Source organism: Paramormyrops kingsleyae, chromosome 20 (genome assembly GCF_048594095.1).
Source record: "Paramormyrops kingsleyae isolate MSU_618 chromosome 20, PKINGS_0.4, whole genome shotgun sequence".
NCBI lineage: Eukaryota > Metazoa > Chordata > Actinopteri > Osteoglossiformes > Mormyridae > Paramormyrops > Paramormyrops kingsleyae.
Window position 1 is genome coordinate 17,721,771 of NC_132816.1, and position 18,448 is coordinate 17,740,218.

General features: G+C 49.0%; 1 protein-coding gene across 2 annotated transcripts in view; it reads left to right on the forward strand.

The window, feature by feature from the left end:
* The window catches only part of dock1 (dedicator of cytokinesis 1), a 134,102-nt gene that overhangs the window by 8,651 nt on the left and 107,003 nt on the right, over positions 1-18,448 (forward strand). Inside the window, exons 2-12 of one of the 2 annotated variants that reach the window (XM_023830845.2) lie at positions 7,266-7,349; positions 7,837-7,877; positions 8,899-8,954; positions 9,755-9,851; positions 10,116-10,264; positions 10,675-10,810; positions 12,099-12,256; positions 12,496-12,577; positions 13,299-13,434; positions 14,465-14,537; positions 15,611-15,750. In XM_023830845.2, coding sequence (XP_023686613.1) covers positions 7,266-7,349; positions 7,837-7,877; positions 8,899-8,954; positions 9,755-9,851; positions 10,116-10,264; positions 10,675-10,810; positions 12,099-12,256; positions 12,496-12,577; positions 13,299-13,434; positions 14,465-14,537; positions 15,611-15,750 — 1,152 coding nt within the window. The remainder of the gene's footprint in view (positions 1-7,265; positions 7,350-7,836; positions 7,878-8,898; positions 8,955-9,754; positions 9,852-10,115; positions 10,265-10,674; positions 10,811-12,098; positions 12,257-12,495; positions 12,578-13,298; positions 13,435-14,464; positions 14,538-15,610; positions 15,751-18,448) is intronic. The other variant, XM_023830846.2, reaches the window with a different exon arrangement.

Consider the following 18,448-nt stretch of genomic DNA (forward strand, 5'->3'; position numbering starts at 1 on the left):
TGCTCATCACAGAGCTGGATTTGGAAGCTGCGCGTGATGCTGGTTGCTCGGCCGGTATGAAGTTATGTGGAATTTTTTTCGTATGCGATTTTTGCATGTTATATCAGATCTTGGATGTTTACTTTTAAAGCCATTGTTCCTTCTGTGTTATCAGGAGAGACTGCGTACATCATGCTGCTCTATCATCCCGAAGGCCATCATACTGGCTATTTTGCTGAGATTCTGCCCGGGATTGCAGCAGTGAGGGACCCGCGGGCTCTGAACCCACAACCTTTTTGTTTATACTTTCAGTTAGTGCTTTTGTGTGTGTTTGGGCCTGACTGGGTCTGGCATGTGACCCTACTCAAGGTTGTGAGCCTTTTTTGGCACCTTGTTACTTCACTGGATTGCATCACTCATGGATCAATCCATGATCGACTATATCAACACATTTGACAGTACTTTGACAGCTTTTTTTTTTCTATTATTTTTATTATGTTTTAAAGTAATTTTCCATCTGTCCACACATCTGTCTCTTGTGGTCCAGTGACTCAGTGCCTCACACCATAATATAGGCGGTTCCAAACCCACCCCTCGTGCTGGGTTCTTGTGGGTTTGGTGACTTCCTTCAGCTGCACTGCTCACCTGCAGACTTGGAGGCTGAAAAAGCATGCAGTTAAGCCAATTGCCATCTCTGAATTGCCCCAGCCTTAGTCTTCCTGGGACTCCTACCCCACAACCCAGACCAGGATAAGTGGGTGGAAGGTGGATGGATGAATGAATTAACATGCATACATAATTGAAAGCTGTGATCTACTGCATTGCTTCAAGCATGAATACATCGAAGTTTGTCCTCACAATGCATGTAAGACATGTATTTATGTTCATTGTAGCAGATTGAAACTGCTGTAGGCCTGCTGCTCCTCCCTTCCTATGGCAGGTACTGTACCTCTCATGTTGGTATCTTGCACTGAGAATCGCTAATTGGCAGGTGTCAATCTAAATAATCTAAATCAGGACCAGTGAAGAGTGCAGCGGCGTTCGTGCTATAAGTTTGCACCGTAAATCGTGGAGAGGGAAAAAAAAAGAATGACCCGTCTGTTTTTGTGCTTTTCAGTCATAGTCACTTTTACGGCATGCATGATGGACTGCTTCCCGACTCCCATCTGTGTGAGGAAGGCTAATCCCTTATATCCATTGATCCGCCTTTAATTACTGCACTGACTTCTGGGAAGGCAGCGTAAAGCACCTCAGTCAGGCTTCTTTATTGCAGGCCAGTGGCAGAAGTGCCCCGTGGGGCCTCTGTGCCCAGTATCGCTCTGCTTTTCGTGGCGTTTCGGCTGATTATCACAGTTGCGCTGCAGTCATTATGATTCCAAAGCCAGTTGCACGGCTCACCTGCAGACAAACTTTTTTCTGTTGGAAGTAAATAAACTGGGTCTCCCTCTGCTGTGTTGGGGGTTCGGCAAGAAGAGTGAGTGAGTCCGCGTGTTTGTACGAATGGTGTCTCATGCAGATTGGCCGTATAGCATGTAGGCTCAGTGGTGACCAGTTGCATCTTGGGGTGCTGGCTTTTGCATTAAAACGCATGGAATTTTCATCTCTTGCCTGGGTGTTTTGATGCCCCCCTTCCTGACCTTTCTTTTGGGCATGGGGGGTGGGTGAAGCCCTGCATATCCAGTGCTGATTCTCTGCCCAATGTCCCCCTACGGGTGATGAGATCTTTGCTGCCTGTGAACTGACCCAAGTTGGTTGTGTGTTGCTGGGAGATTTAATCAGTTGCGTTTTTTCCCCCCAGATGTTTTCCTACCTTGTGTGGTAGTGTAGCGATTTATATTTGCGGTGGAGTCTGCATATAGTATTGAAATAAGGCAGTGAATTGGACCGTGTTTTTCCGGATGAAAGTGAGGGAGTGTCATTTTAAAAAAAAAAAAAAAAAATGTTTTGTGTCCTCTATTGAACGGTCTGATAACAGGAAAAGGCCTTTGTCAAAACAAAGGGGACACACCTTTGGGTCCTGAGAAAGCCAGGCTATATGGAGAGTGGGTTAGACAGCTGCCTGTCTGCATTTTTGGCTTTCTGGGGACTTGGGAGCATTGAATAAAATTGTGCTTTTCTGGTCTTAGCATTGGGCTGGGGGTGTTGTGTCACACAGAGATACATCCAGGAGTGTGCAGTCCTGAAACTGACTAAATATCAACAGCCTGGTCATTAATGATTGATTGAGTGTCCAGAAATTGTTTTGAAATGACCTGCTTAAGTGGATCCTGTTTGAAGTTTGATACCTCATGCACCTCATATTGACATGTATGGCTGTTTTTTTGTTGCTGCTGCTGCTGTTTTCGCCCCTCCCATTCATAAAGCTGTACACGCATGAATCTGTGTGTGGGCATTAAACTTTGGTGGTTCCTTTTTCATGTGAAGCTTTCTGCATCTGTCCGGGAGATTTGCTGGTAAAACCGGACTCCAGCAGATACTTTCTGATGAATTAGAGTGTCTGCATGCGTGTGTGTTCTTTTGTGGGTGGGGGGTGCATCACTGTTCTCATGGCCTACTAGACTCTGCAAAGCTCTAAACACTCCGTCGCCCCCCAGTGGGGAGGCACTGCCAGCGTACTTTTTTTTTTCCCCCTCTGCCCCGCTAGCTCCCTTGCTCTTTCTCCTCCCTCTTCTGTTATCTTCTCCCCCTGTTCCTCCTCTTGTCTCCCACCTCTAACGTGCTAGTATCCTGGATCAGCTCTGGCCCTCACTGCCCATGCCACAGAGCACGCCGGCGTGCCATGTGCCGGTGCTGTTGAACCATCCGGAAGTCTCCTTTTGGTGCTTCTCCTTACAGTCCCGTCGGGGCTGTGGCCTGTTTAATTTTGGGTTAATTGCCGTGGCCCTGTCTGCACTCTTTAGGAATAAACAAACAGGCGGGTCTGCTATATGTAATAGATTTCAGAGAGACAGTATGGCAGTCTTTTAGTGTGTGTGGCCCTTTTGTTCCTGTACTGTTCCTAATTAAAATAATCAGACCTCTATCTCAGTTGTAAAGCCTCTGATTAAACCCATTAGAAAAGGACTCAAAATTAATTATAAGTTCCTCATACTGTTTTCCCAGCAGGGCTGCTTCCGCACTGCTGTGTGGGTTGAGTAACTGTACAGTCCTCTCTGGGGGCCTTAGGGCTGGTGCTCTGCTTGCTGCTGTGTTGGGGTGTGGGGGGGGGGGTCTTGTGGACAATGAGGGAAGACCTTAACTGGGAGCTGGGTTCGACGGCCGCGCTTCATTTTTGTGGTTCTGTTGGTGAGCTGGGTTGTGATCTTCCTGTAAGCACTTTGCTTCTGTTGCCTTAGCAACCGTTAGCTGGTCTGTATAAAGGGCACTTGTGAGGACCTGTTTGCACATACTGCCTTGTCCTAGATGGTCTCGGCAGTTGTCTGCCTTCACCTGAATAATGCCGGGTGGTTTACGTCTTTCTTCCTATAAATCCTGCCTCAGAATTCCTGCCTCGTCCCAGAGCCCCCAGTCTAGTTGCGCAGAAAGTAGATTGGACTCTGTTATGACAGAACATGGTCGACGCCCCGGCTCTCGCTCAGACAGTCACATGGGTGAATGTGCGTGTTTCTTCATGCCGCTGCCACCTTCACAGAAGCTGTTATCAGGGTAGGAAGTCAACTCGAGCTGAATTGACACAGCAGAGTTTGCACTTAGTCCAAGTGGGCCAATGTGGGCCAATGTGATCTCTGTCCCAGCACAGTCCAGCGGGCTGTCGTGTTGTTCACTGCTGAAGTCAGCCAGTCTACATGAAAATGAGAGGCCTACCCTTGGATCAGATGACGGCCGCATGTTGCAGAAGCGAACAGGACTTTGGGATTCAGGGTAGGAAAGGCTGAGCTGCAGTCTGGCTTCCTGTTTGTTGTCCTCATACTGCGGTGAGCAAGCTGTGGCACATGCCATATGGGCCACGCCCCTACAAGTCAGTGTCCAATCAGATGCCAGAGGCTGCTGAATGTTCCTCTGGAGCCCTTTCTACGGTATTCCGCTCACTTCCTCTTCTGAGGGTCGTGTTTCAGTAAATCTCTGAGGAGTTGAGCCGAGGACTTCTTGGTCCTCCTGGTTTTGAAAAGGAGCTTCCCGATTCTATTGTGGCTGATGAACTCTGGCCCTTCATTTGCTTGTATTTCTAAATGATGACTCACGTTGCTGTTAATTCTTCTAATGTAGTGTCATTTGTCTCCCTACTGCAAGACGTCCCCCACAATTACAAGCCATCCTCTAATACTGATGGCTGGCGGTAAATCTGTGTGGATATTGAATTACCGTGCTTTTGCATATTTACATATTTAATAGACACTTTTGTCCAGAGACATACAGAGTAAAGGTCCTTGCCAGCGGGCCCAGCGATGAAATCACTATGGCAACCTCAGATTTTGAAGCAACAACCTTCTGATGGTGGCTGAGGTATCTTAACCTGCTGAGTCGTGCACCAATCCATCACTGTGTTTACCTGCCTGGTGGATTCTGTTTGCTGTTTATGTTCATGGCACAGGAAGCGGATGCTCTGAATTCTTGGCGCTCTTTCAGTCGTGCCTTTACATGCACGTTCAGATATGGCTGTTTTTGCCGCTGTCCGTCGAAGTCCCTCCCACTCCACTTGGCTTGTCTGCTGAAGCTGTCTGCGGTTGCCGAGTCGGTGCCGCTTGGTCGGTGCTCCTGGACATCGGACCACTTCTTTCTTCTGTGGTCATTAGTCAAAGCCTGCTGTCGCCGGTGACCCCGTTATACCGACGTGCAGGAAATGTATGATTTCCGAGATCCTTAATCAGTGCAGTGATCTATAGATAGACGGGATGTGTTTAATCTACAGTGTTTCAGCACGGTTAATCAGATTGGAATGCAGCGTTTTTGGCCATTTCTTGGAAATTAATCACAGTTATGAAATAATTAAATTTCAGGCCGTATGAAGTGGGTGAGAACTGCATGTTATGTACTCTGTCTTCAACAAACAAACTATTTTCTTGGAAAGGGTTTTTTTTCCCCTCTTTTTAATGAAGAAATGATTGTCACGGCCGGCTGCCTTAGATAGTATTAGACTTTTTTTTTTTTTGGTTATGAATTTTCATTAAACTGATACAATGGTTTTACATATATCACCGCTTAAGCATTATTCTTAATATTCCATTTCAAATCTCTAATATCTGAGGTACAAGCTCACTCCTCTAGCTGACAGACAGCAGGAGGGATTTTTCCAAGGAGTGCTAAAGCTACAGGGCCAATTCTGGTTAATTATGAATCTCAAGCCACTGGATGCTGTTGCCGAGGGACGGAATCTTATTGCCTCTGATTTTGTGATGAGCCGTCTGGGTGAGGAGTTCATCCCTGGCACTGAGGAGGGCCAGCTCTCCTGGAGAACACTGCTTTGCTGCCGTGTTTTTTTTATAGGCTTGCTAGATGCATGAAATAGCTGCTGATATGCTCTCACAAAGCTTTTCAATTTTATTTTAAGAGTTTGATCTGAATAACTTGGTGTGTAGGCCGCGTGTCGGAAGATGATAATTAAGATTTCACTGCTAAGCCCATACTGTTGTGAAGTCGGGCCTTTTTTGGTCATGAGTGACCATTGTGTTATTGCCATTTTTGGTATTTCTTTGGTGCCTGGTTTGGTGCGTATCGAGTGACTCTTGTGAACTGTGATGAATGCACGCATATCTTACATCAGCACACAAACACGTGCTTTTCTCCCAGGCACTCTCCCCAATTTTCAAGCAGGAAATGGGTGCATTACCCACTCGACTTACTGGGCGTGTGTGTGTGTGTGCGTGCGTGCGTGCGTGCGTGCGTGCGTGCGTGCGTGCGTGCGTGCGTGCGCGCGCGCGTTTGCCTGGAATGGACTGGCGTAGCAGGTTACACCTGCTAAGTGTCTTGCTCAATCTGGTCAAAGCTAGAACACTTGTCATGCTGTACAGTGCAGACCCGCTGCCGTCCACTAGGTGACGATGTTCTGCTTCTGCCACCGAAACAACATCCGGGCTGAGAGGAAACGCCACAGTGAGTGATTAATGGGCTTTATTTGATCGGCCTGGCACTTTTCTTTATGAATTTTTAATCGCTTGGGTGACGGTGGCTTCTGATGGAGATTAGGTCATGTTTGAGTGCGGTTGTCAGTTTAGGCTGCTGTCTCACTGGCTTCCCGGATACCTGCTGCTTCCACTGGCACCTCGGTGCCCCTGCTGTGTGCCCAGTGCCTGTTATTAGGTATGTGACTTAATGAGTGGCATCTGGACTGGCGGTTAATTCGGTCAAGACCACGCGCGCCACACTGTGGGCGTAGGTGAGTAATGGTACCATAGTAACAAGAGCTGTTGTTTAATTGGCATCTGAGATCATGTCCATAGAAGCTTCTAGAAATAAATTGATATATATTGATAGTTCACCTGGCTGCACATGTGGTTCTCCAGCTGTCATCTGGCTGAACGGTGCCTCTAAAACCCTTCTGATTGGGTCCGGCCGTTTGTCATTTGGATTCCAAACAAAACCCTGAGGTGGATGGGCGTGATCAGTCAGACGTGTGCCAGCTGGGGGCTCCCTCTCCGCTGTGGGCGAGTCAGATCACATGAGTCCTGCCAGGCAGCTCCCAACCCCCCCCCCCCCCATGCCACCAACTGCTCAAAGTAAGGGGGGTTGCCATTGTGGACAAATCAGCCCACAGCCCACGGGTGAAGCAGTTTATCGGCAGCTGAAAGTGTTAGCTCATGGGAGTTTGACTTGCACAAACGTTCTGAGAGGAGAATGAAAAATGATTGGTTCACAGAGGCGACGAATCAGATTACTCGGACCCACCTCCTCTACAATCTAATTGGTCATCTCTCTGAACCAATCATTTTTCATTCTGCCCTAAGAACATTGTTGTGCAAGTAAAACTGCCATGAGCAAGGTGTTAAATTGGCGCAGTTCCCATTCGTGATGCACGTAAGAACCAAAAAGAGGTCTATTGTAGTTAAGTTCTGAGTCACAAAGCACATTCTGCCATTGCTTAGGGTGCCCAGCTAACCCATGAGCTTACCACCTTGGGTATGAACAGCTGTGGTTAAATGGACTACTCTGGCCTCTGCGGACATGCTGGGTCTGTCCGGAGCTGGCATTCCCCTTATGAAGGTTTCCCCTTCCCTGTTTGATAGGAGTGTGACTCTTAGCTTTAAGCTAATGAGCACACGGCAGGCTAATTGGGTGCCATGGTAATAGCCCTAAAAGACCACCTGCATCATTGTCCCGTGTTTCAGTCGTGTCTCCTTATCACCCACCAGCAATCTACAACTATGACGCCAAGGGACCCGAGGAGCTCTCCTTACAGATTGGGGACACCGTACACATTCTGGAGACGTATGAAGGTGAGTGAGGAGACGTCCCCTCTCTCGTCATCCCGTCAAGGGACCGCATGCGATATTCCAGAAGGCCACTGGTGGGAGGCATAGATTGGGTATTGATACCTGTGGCCTGTGTGCTGGGTGTAGCTGTGAAGCTACTTTGGTTTGTGACGTTTGTGACGTACTCCCCCCTTCTGGATTAATCACAGCAGTAAGTAACTAGTGCTCATACTCCATATTTAGCACGGCAGTGATCTGGATGGCCGGTTATGCAGTGGCCGCCCTTATTGGATATCCTCCCTCGACAAGGTCGCTGATCAAATGAAGTTAATTAACTGCATATAATGAAAATTTTTCAGTGCCCCCCCCCACCATCCAGCCATGTGGAACAATAGGCATTTTCCAGCCATATGTAAATAATGACTTTAAAGGGCTCTAATGGTCCAGCTTCTTCACAGATTGCTGCCCCCCCACCGCTCATTAATGATGAGTGTTTCCTCTGATTTCTTAGGCTGGTACAGAGGGCACCGCCTGCGTAGGAAGACAAAAAAGGTGAGTGAGGAGGATGAATGGAGTGAGTGAGGAGGATGAATGGAGTGAGTGAGGAGGATGAATGGAGTGAGTGAGGAGGATGAATGGAGTGAGTGAGGAGGATGAATGGAGTGAGTGAGGAGGATGAATGGAGTGAGAGAGGGAGATGAGTGAGTGTGGTGGAGTAAGAGAGGGAGATGAGTGAGTGTGGTGGAGTAAGAGAGGGAGATGAGTGAGTGTGGTGGAGTAAGAGAGGGAGATGAGTGAGTGCGGTGCAGTAAGAGAGGGGGATGAGTGAGTGCGGTGGAGTAAGAGAGGGGGATGAGTGAGTGCGGTGGAGTAAGAGAGGGGGATGAGTGAGTGCGGTGGAGTAAGAGAGGGGGATGAGTGAGTGCGGTGGAGTAAGAGAGGGGGATGAGTGAGTGCGGTGGAGTAAGAGAGGGGGGTGAGTGAATGGGGTGGAGTAAGAGAAGGGGATGAGTGAATGGGGTGGAGTAAGAGAAGGGGATGAGTGAGTGCGGTGGAGTAAGAGAGGGGGATGAGTGAGTGGGGTGGAGTAAGAGAGGGGGATGAGTGAGTGCGGTGGAGTAAGAGAGGGGGATGAGTGAATGGGGTGGAGTAAGAGAAGGGGATGAGTGAATGGGGTGGAGTAAGAGAGGGGGATGAGTGAGTGCGGTGGAGTAAGAGAGGGGGATGAGTGAGTGCGGTGGAGTAAGAGAGGGGGATGAGTGAGTGCGGTGGAGTAAGAGAGGGGGGTGAGTGAATGGGGTGGAGTAAGAGAAGGGGATGAGTGAGGGGTGAATGAGGTGGATTAGTGATGCGAGTGAGTGAGTGGGGTGGGTGATTGTGAGTGACGTATGACGATAGGAGCACCAGGCTGGTGTAAAATGAACACAAGTTGTTTCCTCGTGCTGTGTGGGTTTATCTTGCATGGTGATGTTGATGTTTTTTTTATTATTGGAAGCGGTGTCACAGCGTGAGTGTCTTTGGATCTGGGCGACAGGCAGACGATTATCTTTAATCACTCGATTTCTCTTTGCAGGGCATTTTCCCCGTGGGTTACATTCACCTGAAGGACGCCGCCATCGAAGGCAGCGGGTTAGTCCTCTTTAAACCCTGTCGCCTGCTTGCTCTCTGCTTCCTGCCAAAGGGACTGTTTTTATAGCCCCAGTTGACATGTGATCGATGTTTGTGAGGCCAGGACCTCGTTACTTAGCAGGACGGACCCCCTTTTCTCTCCGTCATAAAGCTCAGCGCATCGTTCCCCCAAACCCTCAGAGGGCGTGATTAATGGACACATGAGCCCCCCCCCCACCTCACTCCCACTCACACCCCCGCCTGGCTGATCTCGCCACGCCAGGCTCCGTGTCCTTGGCTGTGAAAGCTTCTGTCTCCCGCCGCTTTACGTGCATCTTCCTCGAGATGAGTACGGATATCCAGCTAAGTCTGCACATCTGAAAGCCGGAGATCAGGAGATGGGGCCGGCGTTTTGGGGGGGGGGTGGTGGTAGTGGGGTTTTTTTTCCTCAAGGTGTCAGATTGTCATGCTCTGTCATAGTCCTCATGCTGTGCATCCATGAAATGACACAATCGAGGCAGCCTCACTTGTTATAAAAGGTGAAATTAAACTAAAATTTCATCGATGGAGAAAAAGTATCTGGACAGTTAAGGGCAGCGATAATGGGGGAAAAAAATTGCTCTCTTTGGCAGGAGAGCAGATCTTGATGGGTTGTGTGTGCGCACACGTGTGTGTGCACCCGCCTTCTCTGCACTTCCCACCTTTCTGGTCCGTACCCCTCAGTCCTGTCTCTGAGCCTAGTCACCTGATATCCCCACTGCCTGTTTGATGGACGCGTGAGACGGACCCCAGGGCAGTCAGTGCGAACCATCTCCCCACAGGCAGAAGGAGACCGTCATCCCCATCGAGCAGCCCCTGGTCCACGAGGTCACCACCACGTTACGAGAATGGGCTGCCATCTGGAGGGAGCTCTTTGTGGTGGGTGTCACCGTCCCCGTGGCGACCACACAGATCGGGACATGTTTGCAGGCACCCTACTTAAGCAGGCATGCTAACACACGAGCACACAGACACAGGCTTTCAGGTACAAGTACGAATAAACAAGGTAGATCTTACCATTAGGGGATCTCGTCAGCTTAAACAAGTTCTGCTTCTTTATCAGATGGTCCAAATGAACCTAAGGTACATCAGCCTGGCCTAGTTCAGTCTGTGTCAAACTGAGGCCCAATTCCCATCCGCTAGGGGGACAAGCGGGAGACCTTCAACAACGTCCGCGACATGATCTACGACCTCATCGAGTGGCGGTCCCAGATCCTGTCCGGCACCCTTCCTCAAGACGAGCTGACGGAGCTCAAGCAGAAGGTCACCTCGAAGATAGATTACGGGAACAAGTGAGTGTGGGGGGCACACCCATCCCGTGTAGCGAGCCACAGCCCCACCCATGGGCTGCTTTGTCACCCTGTACTCCCTGAACAGAGATGCATTAGTCTGCGATCGTGGTGACCGCGATTCAGGCCATCACAGCGACCAATATACAGCAGAGAGGGACAAATGCATTGTGCTCAGGGCTGAAAGCCCGTTCGGGAACAGGAGGGAAGTAGAGTGGCATTTACTTTTGGGTCTCGAAATATTGCCTTTTGAGAGGTCAGGGACATTATCTCTCCTTTGAGGTACATGCTGGTACGTCATTTTTTTTTTTTACGCTGCATTACATTTTACTTAATGGTAGTCTTACCTCCCACAGTCGGGCTTTTCCGTAACAGCACTCGCTCAAAGAAAAAAACATCTTAAACTTTGTCAGGTACCTGGGCCTGGACCTGGTGGTTCGGGATAAGGACGGGAATATCCTGGACCCAGACCTGACCAGCACCATCAGCCTGTTCCGAGCCCATGAAGCGGCCTCCAAGCAAATAGAGGAGAGGATACAGGAGGAGAAGGTAGTCTCTGCCTGTCCTGACAGCCTTTTTCTGAAGTGAAGTGAAGGCTGAAGTTCAGCTTGAGTACACTGCTCCCTTTATAGGAACCGACTCCAGCCTGTTCTCACGTATCCTGTTAGATATGATGGACGTTTTGCTGCCAAAGCCTAGGAATGGAGGTGAAGAGTGTTTCCTCCCGGAGAATTGTGTGGGCCGAGGTTACATAAGAGAACTTTCCTCAGTTCAGAGAGCTGAAGCTCGCCGCTCGGTGCCGTGGCTCTGACTTGGTCCGGCTGCTGGATGGAGCCCAGATGAGCACCGAAGCCCTTGAGCCAGACTAAATCTCGAGGGTTTTTATCAGCCGCTCACTGCGCCGTTTTCTGTGCCTGTTAGAAACGTTCAGTCAGCCTCCCGGTTCTGTCCGGACCCCGGCGAGCCGTGGGCCATCGTTTGTTTCCCTCAAGGTCACTTAGCCCTGCTGTCAATCATATGTTTCAGGGAAACTGTAGTTTTTGTACAAAGACAAGTTTTCAATCAGTGTGGGGGTGTCAGATGTTACAGCAGATGTTCTTGCATCGAGGCAGGATGAGGCCTTATCTCGTTTCGGTTCATTCCGAGTGTCAGAGGTAAGTCATTTTTAGGGACTTCACTGGGCTGCCAGGAAGTTTGAGGCTGGTGGTGAGTTACCTTTCAGACCAGGGGCCTGTTTCACAAAGCAGGATTACTTGCTTAGCCAGATAATTTGCCAGATTTAAGGTAGTCTGGGCTAAATGTAAGTTGATGAAAATAAGGTCTATTTAGCCCAGACTACCTTAAATCTGGCAAATTATCTGGCTAAGCAAGAAATCCTGCTTTGTGAAACGGACCCCAGCTGTCCATGTACATGTGGGCTTTTATTTTTAATTCCCCCCCCACCCCACCCCACCCCACCCTGAGATAACAGCACAGGGGAATCACAAAGAGCTGGCATTGACGGCATCACAAAGAGACTCGCCTCTTTCTTTAATGTCTCTCGACTGGCCTTTGTGCCCTTTGTTTCCTGTGTACGGCTGCAGTTCGCATCTGCACCCGACAGTCATCTTCTGTGATAGCGGCGAGTTCAGGTATCCTGATTATCTGATACACATGCGGATCGTCGCAGTTGTGTCACAATCAATGGCAGCACTAGCCTGGCCTATTGCTTCACCAGTTATGTAATGTTTGGCCCTTTGTTGGCATCTGCCTGGAGGAGAATCTTCTGTTTTTGGGAAGGCCCGTATGCACCGGCCGTGAGCTTGAACGCGATGGCTGCGTCTGCTTGCTCCGACAGTCCCAGAAGCAGAACCTGGACCTCAGCCGGCAAGAGAAGTTTGCCTCCACGCCTTCCTTTGCCTTGTTCATCACCCTGAAGAATGTGGTGTGTAAGATCGGCGAGGATGCGGAGGTGCTCATGTCTCTGTACGACCCCGTGAAGTTCAATTTTATCAGGTAGCCTGGTCCCGTTAGCCTCGCAGCTTCACGCAGCTGCAGAAGCTTTGATTCTCGTCTTCTGTGACGTCTGTTTGTGTGACCTGTGTGTGTGACACTTGATGAACACCCATTCCTGCCTATCCACTTGGAACTTGACTGTCTGTTAGTTATGCTTTGATGTGGTGTCTCATTTTGTGGTTCAGTAATATTATTTAACTTTTAAGATGAAATTCGCCTCCCCCTCCCCCCCCCCATAGTGAGAATTACCTGGTGCGATGGTCAAGCTCCGGATTGGTGAAAGACATCGACCAGCTGCACAACCTGCGAGCCGTCTTCACTGTGAGTGTTTGGCCAGCTGTGCCTGATTTCCAGCTCGCGTGTGGATCTTCACCCTCCCCTCTGCCAGTGTGATTAAAACCAGGCCATCCATCCATGGCCTCAAATGGGAGTTTGAAGCTCTTCTCCCGAGGCCTCCTATCATTAAGCACCTGCTGCTGAGTGTGTCCGCTTTATGGAGTGCATTATGAGGGTGCAGCCTGGAGTCAGACTGGTGTTTAGCTTGAAGCTGTGCTTCCCAGTCCAGTCTTCGGGGTCCCACTGGCAGTCCACGTTTTTGCAGAGCTGGGAGGGAGCAAAAATGTGGACTGTCTGGCAGGGAGCTCGGAGGGAGCAAAAACACGGACGGACTGTCGGTCCCCAAGGATTGGTTTGGGAAACTCTGGTTTAAAGCACCTGTAATATGGCCTTGCCCTGTCTTGGCAGTCAGTCCCGCATAAGCATCTGCCATCTGTGGACTGTTAAATGATGTCCAGCCTTGGACATGGTGACTGATGAGAGCCTTGAAGCAGAGGTGAAAACTTCAGGTCCAGAAAGCAAAAATCTAGATCAAGATTTTGTTTCAACCAACCAGTTAAGTGTGAATATGATGTTTTTATTCTAATCTGATTGGTTGAAATAAAATCTGGATTATTACGTTCTGGACCTGAACTTTCCACCTCTGAGTGACTGGATCCACGGCCCGTCTATGGTTCTGACCCTCACCTTCTCTTCGTCTGCTCAGGACCTGGGCAGCGAGGACCTTAAGAGGGAGAAGATCTGCTTCGTCTGTCAGATCGTGAGGGTCGGTCGCATGGAGCTGAGGGACAACAATGCGCGCCGGTTGACCTCAGGGCTCCGCCGGCCTTTTGGAGTTGCCGGTAATCCTTCTGTTCAGTCACACTTCGACCTAGAGTGGCACTCTAAATGAATACCCTAACAAAAAAAAATCTTCCCAGATGCATTTTTTTTTTAAGAATTGTAATATTCTGTATTGCTAAAGAAATAGCTGTACCCTCAACTGGAAGGTTGTGGGTTCGAATCCCCTGGCCAGTAGAGTAACCGTATCACCATTGGGGTCTTCAGAAGCTGCTCTAGGGACACTGGCTGGTTCTGCTCTCCGATCCTCACTTGCATGTTGCTTTGTCCCACACTCGATAAATAAAAGTGGATGTTTTTCTTTGCAATTAATTTTTTTTTTGAGTTGAAAAGATTATTTATGTTTTTGTTCAGGCAGCTTGGCGGACGAGTCGTTTGTCTGCCTCGTTGAGTAGCCTCATCTTGGACAGAAACCAAAGGGTTTTAGCTCAGGTTAATTCAGAGGAATCGTCGTCTGATCGGCCCCTGCAGGCGGAATGCTGGCTGTGTAGAAAACTAATTAGGCTGGCTCGGTGCCCGGGGTGTGCCAAGATCTACGGCTTGCTCCAACCCCCCTCCCCTTGTGTTCTGGCTCACATGAGAGATCAAACCAGCTTCCTGATGCATGATACTTTATCATACTGGATTTTTTTTTTGTCATCTATTCTGGAATGGGCCCCATTTTTGCATAGACCTGCACAACGTATTCGCTTCCGAATTACGTGATGGTCGCTTACACAGCCGGGTGAATGTACGTTTTAAGTTGGGTCGCGTGCTTCCTTGACTCGCAGAAGTGCCCTTGTGTGTCGGCCAGGAGGAATCGAAGCAGGTGTTGCGTGGAATCCGCCGTAAACGCGCCCGTCGGCATCCCGTAGGCTGTCTGAGGGCTCACCCATAAAGTCGATTTCCAGCTCCGCTCCGGATCAACCTCTCTGTGAACGACCAGCTGTTTAGTTTTCTTATTTATGAAACAGGAAGATGGCGGAAAAAATGACCGCGGTCCATTTGCGAGAGACCCACAGCCCGCTGATTCACCGCTGTATTGTTTCCTAGTGATGGACGTCACCGACATCATCACGGGTAAAATGGACGACGAAGACAAACAGCATTTCATTCCGTTCCAGCCGTAAGTTGACACCAACGTTGTAATATCAATCATCTCCTAGCTGTATTTTAAGGTTTGCTTTAGTATGAGGGGGAGTGAGAAACTACACATGAGTAACTTTGAGTAGCATCACATCACTGGTTGTATTTGAATATGTTCCCCTTTGCCCATGTGAACAGGGAGCGGTGAGCAGGAAGTTGTCATTTCCAAAGAGGAAGTGAGCCCTAATGACATAATTGATTAAATGTTTTTTTTTTTTTTTTTAAAGTGCCTTTAGGGTACGAACTGCATCGCCCCAGACGTCTGCAGTAATTTGACTTCTCTGTCATTCTGAGCTGGGCCTGGTTTCCCCTGTAGACCTCCCCTAGAGATGAGTGTGATAGGAGCCCCCCCCACACTGCATCCGCGCACTGTAATCACATTCATCCAGGCTGCATTGTTGATGTTATGTGATACATCTCAATGTATTTCACTAATGCCTTAAGATCTGTACTGGAATTAAATCTCGAGAGGTTACTCGCCGGTCAATAAATGATTTGCTATTGTTTCTAATATAAAAAAAAAAAAACATTTAAAGCTAATTTTGGCCGATTTATTTCATACTTGATTGGTTAGTCTTCATCTTCGGCTTCCAACGGGAACCTGGACACGGTGAAGGGGGTGTGGTCAGTGCCAGCCGCACAGGGCATTTCCTGCGTGTTCCTGTCGCTCTTCTGGTTGGCGCGCTCGGTGATTTGGGTCTCTGATGCTCGTCGTTGAGGAAACGTTCCAGGATGGGGGGGTGAAGGGGCTTCCTAAGCTTCTCTTGCTATAGCGTAAAAGTGAAAACAAGCTTCCAGACTCTGGGGTTCGACCTGGCATCACTCACTTAAACGTTCTTCTCTCTCTCTCTCGTTACCCTTCCTGCCCCACTGTTGGCTAACAACCACTTTGTCTTTGTCATGGAATTTGCATCACTGTTTTGGTACGTTTCCCTCCCTGTCTCGTCTACCGCCACCCCCCAACCCCCACCCACATGCCCATGACCTTCTGCTTCTCTGTGCCCCCACCCCCTGTCTGCCCCTGTGCTGGCACCCATCACGTACATCCTCCAGGCTTGCCTTGGATGACGCCATTCGCCACAGGCAGCTGAACATCTCCCGTTTTTCACCCAGGGTGGCAGGGGAGAACGACTTCCTCCAGACAGTCATCAACAAGGTCATCGCTGCCAAAGAGGTCAACCACAAGGGACAAGGTACCGAGGGTCGCGTGGGGACGTGCTGGCTTTCCCGCTTTTCCCGTCAGCGCTCGCCCGTCATTATGCCATGTCCATGTGTCTCCTCCATTCCATTCTGACTGCTCTACTCCGCTAAAATTGCTTAGCATTGCTACCTTGAGTTGCCTTGATTTAAAACCCAGACTTCCGACCCTCCATCCTGGTCACGGTCACCGGGGGAAGGGCAAGATCCTATCCCACAATGCACAGGGCACAAAGTAGGAATGCACTCCGAATGGGATGCTTCTCCATCACGGGCCCACGTAGCCGACCACCCGCTACGGGCAGTGTTTAGAGTAAGCCTAATTGCATGTGTTTGGACTACAGGAGGAACCCACTGGCAACCCCGAAATCTCAAGGGCAGCTTGCAAAGCCTACACACACAGAGCATGAGATCCTCCAGTGCTGGAGGTACAATGGGAACTGCAGCACCACCCACAGGCCACGGTTCCAAGTAACACGGGGGCTTTTTAAAGTTTAAGACGTTTCTTTACGTCTTTAAATGTGCCTCCACATCTTATTTAGATAAAGGAGGTTATATCATTTTTACAGCTGTTCTTCTGTAATTAAATCTGAATCGAAGCACACGACTATCAACTTACCATTAACCTTTAAGATCTTTCACCCACCGTTTATGAGGGGCGTTCATCTTTCTTGAAACTTGCAGGGGCTTTGACTAATCATTTAGCTCATGCTGTTCGGGAACTGGGTAAATTTGCAGACTGTCCCCGACATACGACTGGCTTGTCAGTGATTATTTATTTCCCCTCTAGACTGCGGTTGTATGTGCGAGCCGTCATAATTCGGGGACGGTCTGTAACAGGGAAATAAATTAAGTGATAATGGCTTTTTCACATCAGTGGGGATTTCAGGCAGCTCGCTTCTGCTGGATGTGTGGAACGTTTCTCTGTTAAATGCTGTCGCTGTTTGAATTTCCATAATATTTACCATCTGATGGCAGCTGACAGGCGACTGTCAATGACTGCTGTCTGTCTTTTGAGGCTTCTGCACATGATACCAGCAGGAGCTCTTATTAGCAGCGTGTGTGTGTGTGTGTGCGTGTGTGTGTGCGTGCACGTGCAGGACTCGCGTGCAGAAACTACAGGGACCTTAGACGAGGGCCATATTCACACTTGTCCCAGTTGTCCCCAGTCCCCCACTGGTCTGCACTCACATTGCGCTTAACGTTCCGGGCCTGAGCACACGCTCGTCGTCACCGTGCAACTTTCCGGGTTACAGAAAACGTCGGAAGAAAAGTACAAACCCGCAGCACATGGAGTTTATAATTAATATCCTTATTTTGTGGCTTATTTGGAGTCGTTTTGGGCGCGATGACACGCGGCCCACTTATAGATTTATTGACTATGCAGCGATTTTTTTTATTTATTCTTGCTGCGTGTATAAGAAGGTAACTCCATATATTACCTGATGTCTGAGTTTTTGTTTTGTGTATCTAGTTGTTCCCGGATACTATCATCAGCCCAGATTTCCAGCAAACACTGCACCTCTGCCGCAGAACAAAGTAATCCCTGACCTCCATGTTTATTAAATGTTAGCTGAGACCCGATCTGCATGCAACACTTGTTTTTGCAACACAGTTTTGCAGGGGGGGGGGGGGGGGAAATCTGTACAGCCTACGCCATCAGTTCCTTCCCGTTCCGCTTCATTTATAATGTGCATGCGTGCGTCTGTAGTATCGCTGAGGTCATGTCTGTGTTCCATGCCCAAAGCACGGTTAACAGTCACGCTAGTTGTGTCCCACGTCCGAGTACAGCTAACCGTGGCTGGTCCCAGCTACACTACTCCAACGAAGTAGACTTTGGGGGTTAAACGTGCCCGGGCACGATGCGGATCACCCGGTGTGAGTGCACCCAAAGATGTCGCCGTGCCGCAGGGTGTGTGTATGGGATTGTGGGGACGGGATCACTGAGGCCCAGAGAACGACGCATACAGATGTCAGCGTTGTAAAAATGGTAGATGGCGTCATTGAGCCTGGAAGGAGCCCCTTTTAGACAGACTCTTCAAAGTTCTGCGGTGTGATGTATCTTCACCTTGGGTCGAACGTGACGAAAGGAGGGAGTCTGCAGTTCTGTCCCTGCCTCTTCATCTTCCCGCTCACACGAGTACCCTTTTCATTGCTCCGTTGTCCCTTTGTAGGTCCACTGTGCTGATGCTCTTTTTTTCTTCTCTTTTAAAGAGAGGACTCTTTAGAGAAAATACACTTCTGTACCTTTTCTGTCCTTTTAATATTTCTCCCTCATTCCTGGCCTCACTCTGAAGATGGTTTTTAAAGCCTGAACCTCTTGGGTTCAGACACTGGAATTTTCTCTTCCTCCACACGCCACTCCTGTCTCTTTTTTTACAGGTGCTGGTTTATTTGGGCAATTCTAGTATTGTGGAAGTGGCCTTTAGACTCGTATCGGTAAACAAAGTGCTTCAGAGCAAGGATGAGCTTAGTATCAGCGAGTCAGTTTGCGTATCTATGCATGTAACCTCTTGGGTTGAATATAGAAATCCTGAAATTGACATATTAATTTACATGTTGGAAATACTTGGCCAAAAGGGTTATGGATGTGACATCAAACTGACCTTTGCATGGAATTGCCCATTTAAGTACCAGCAAACTGTATGCTGTCATCCATAATGAAATGATGTGGTGTTACTCAGTTCCAGATTT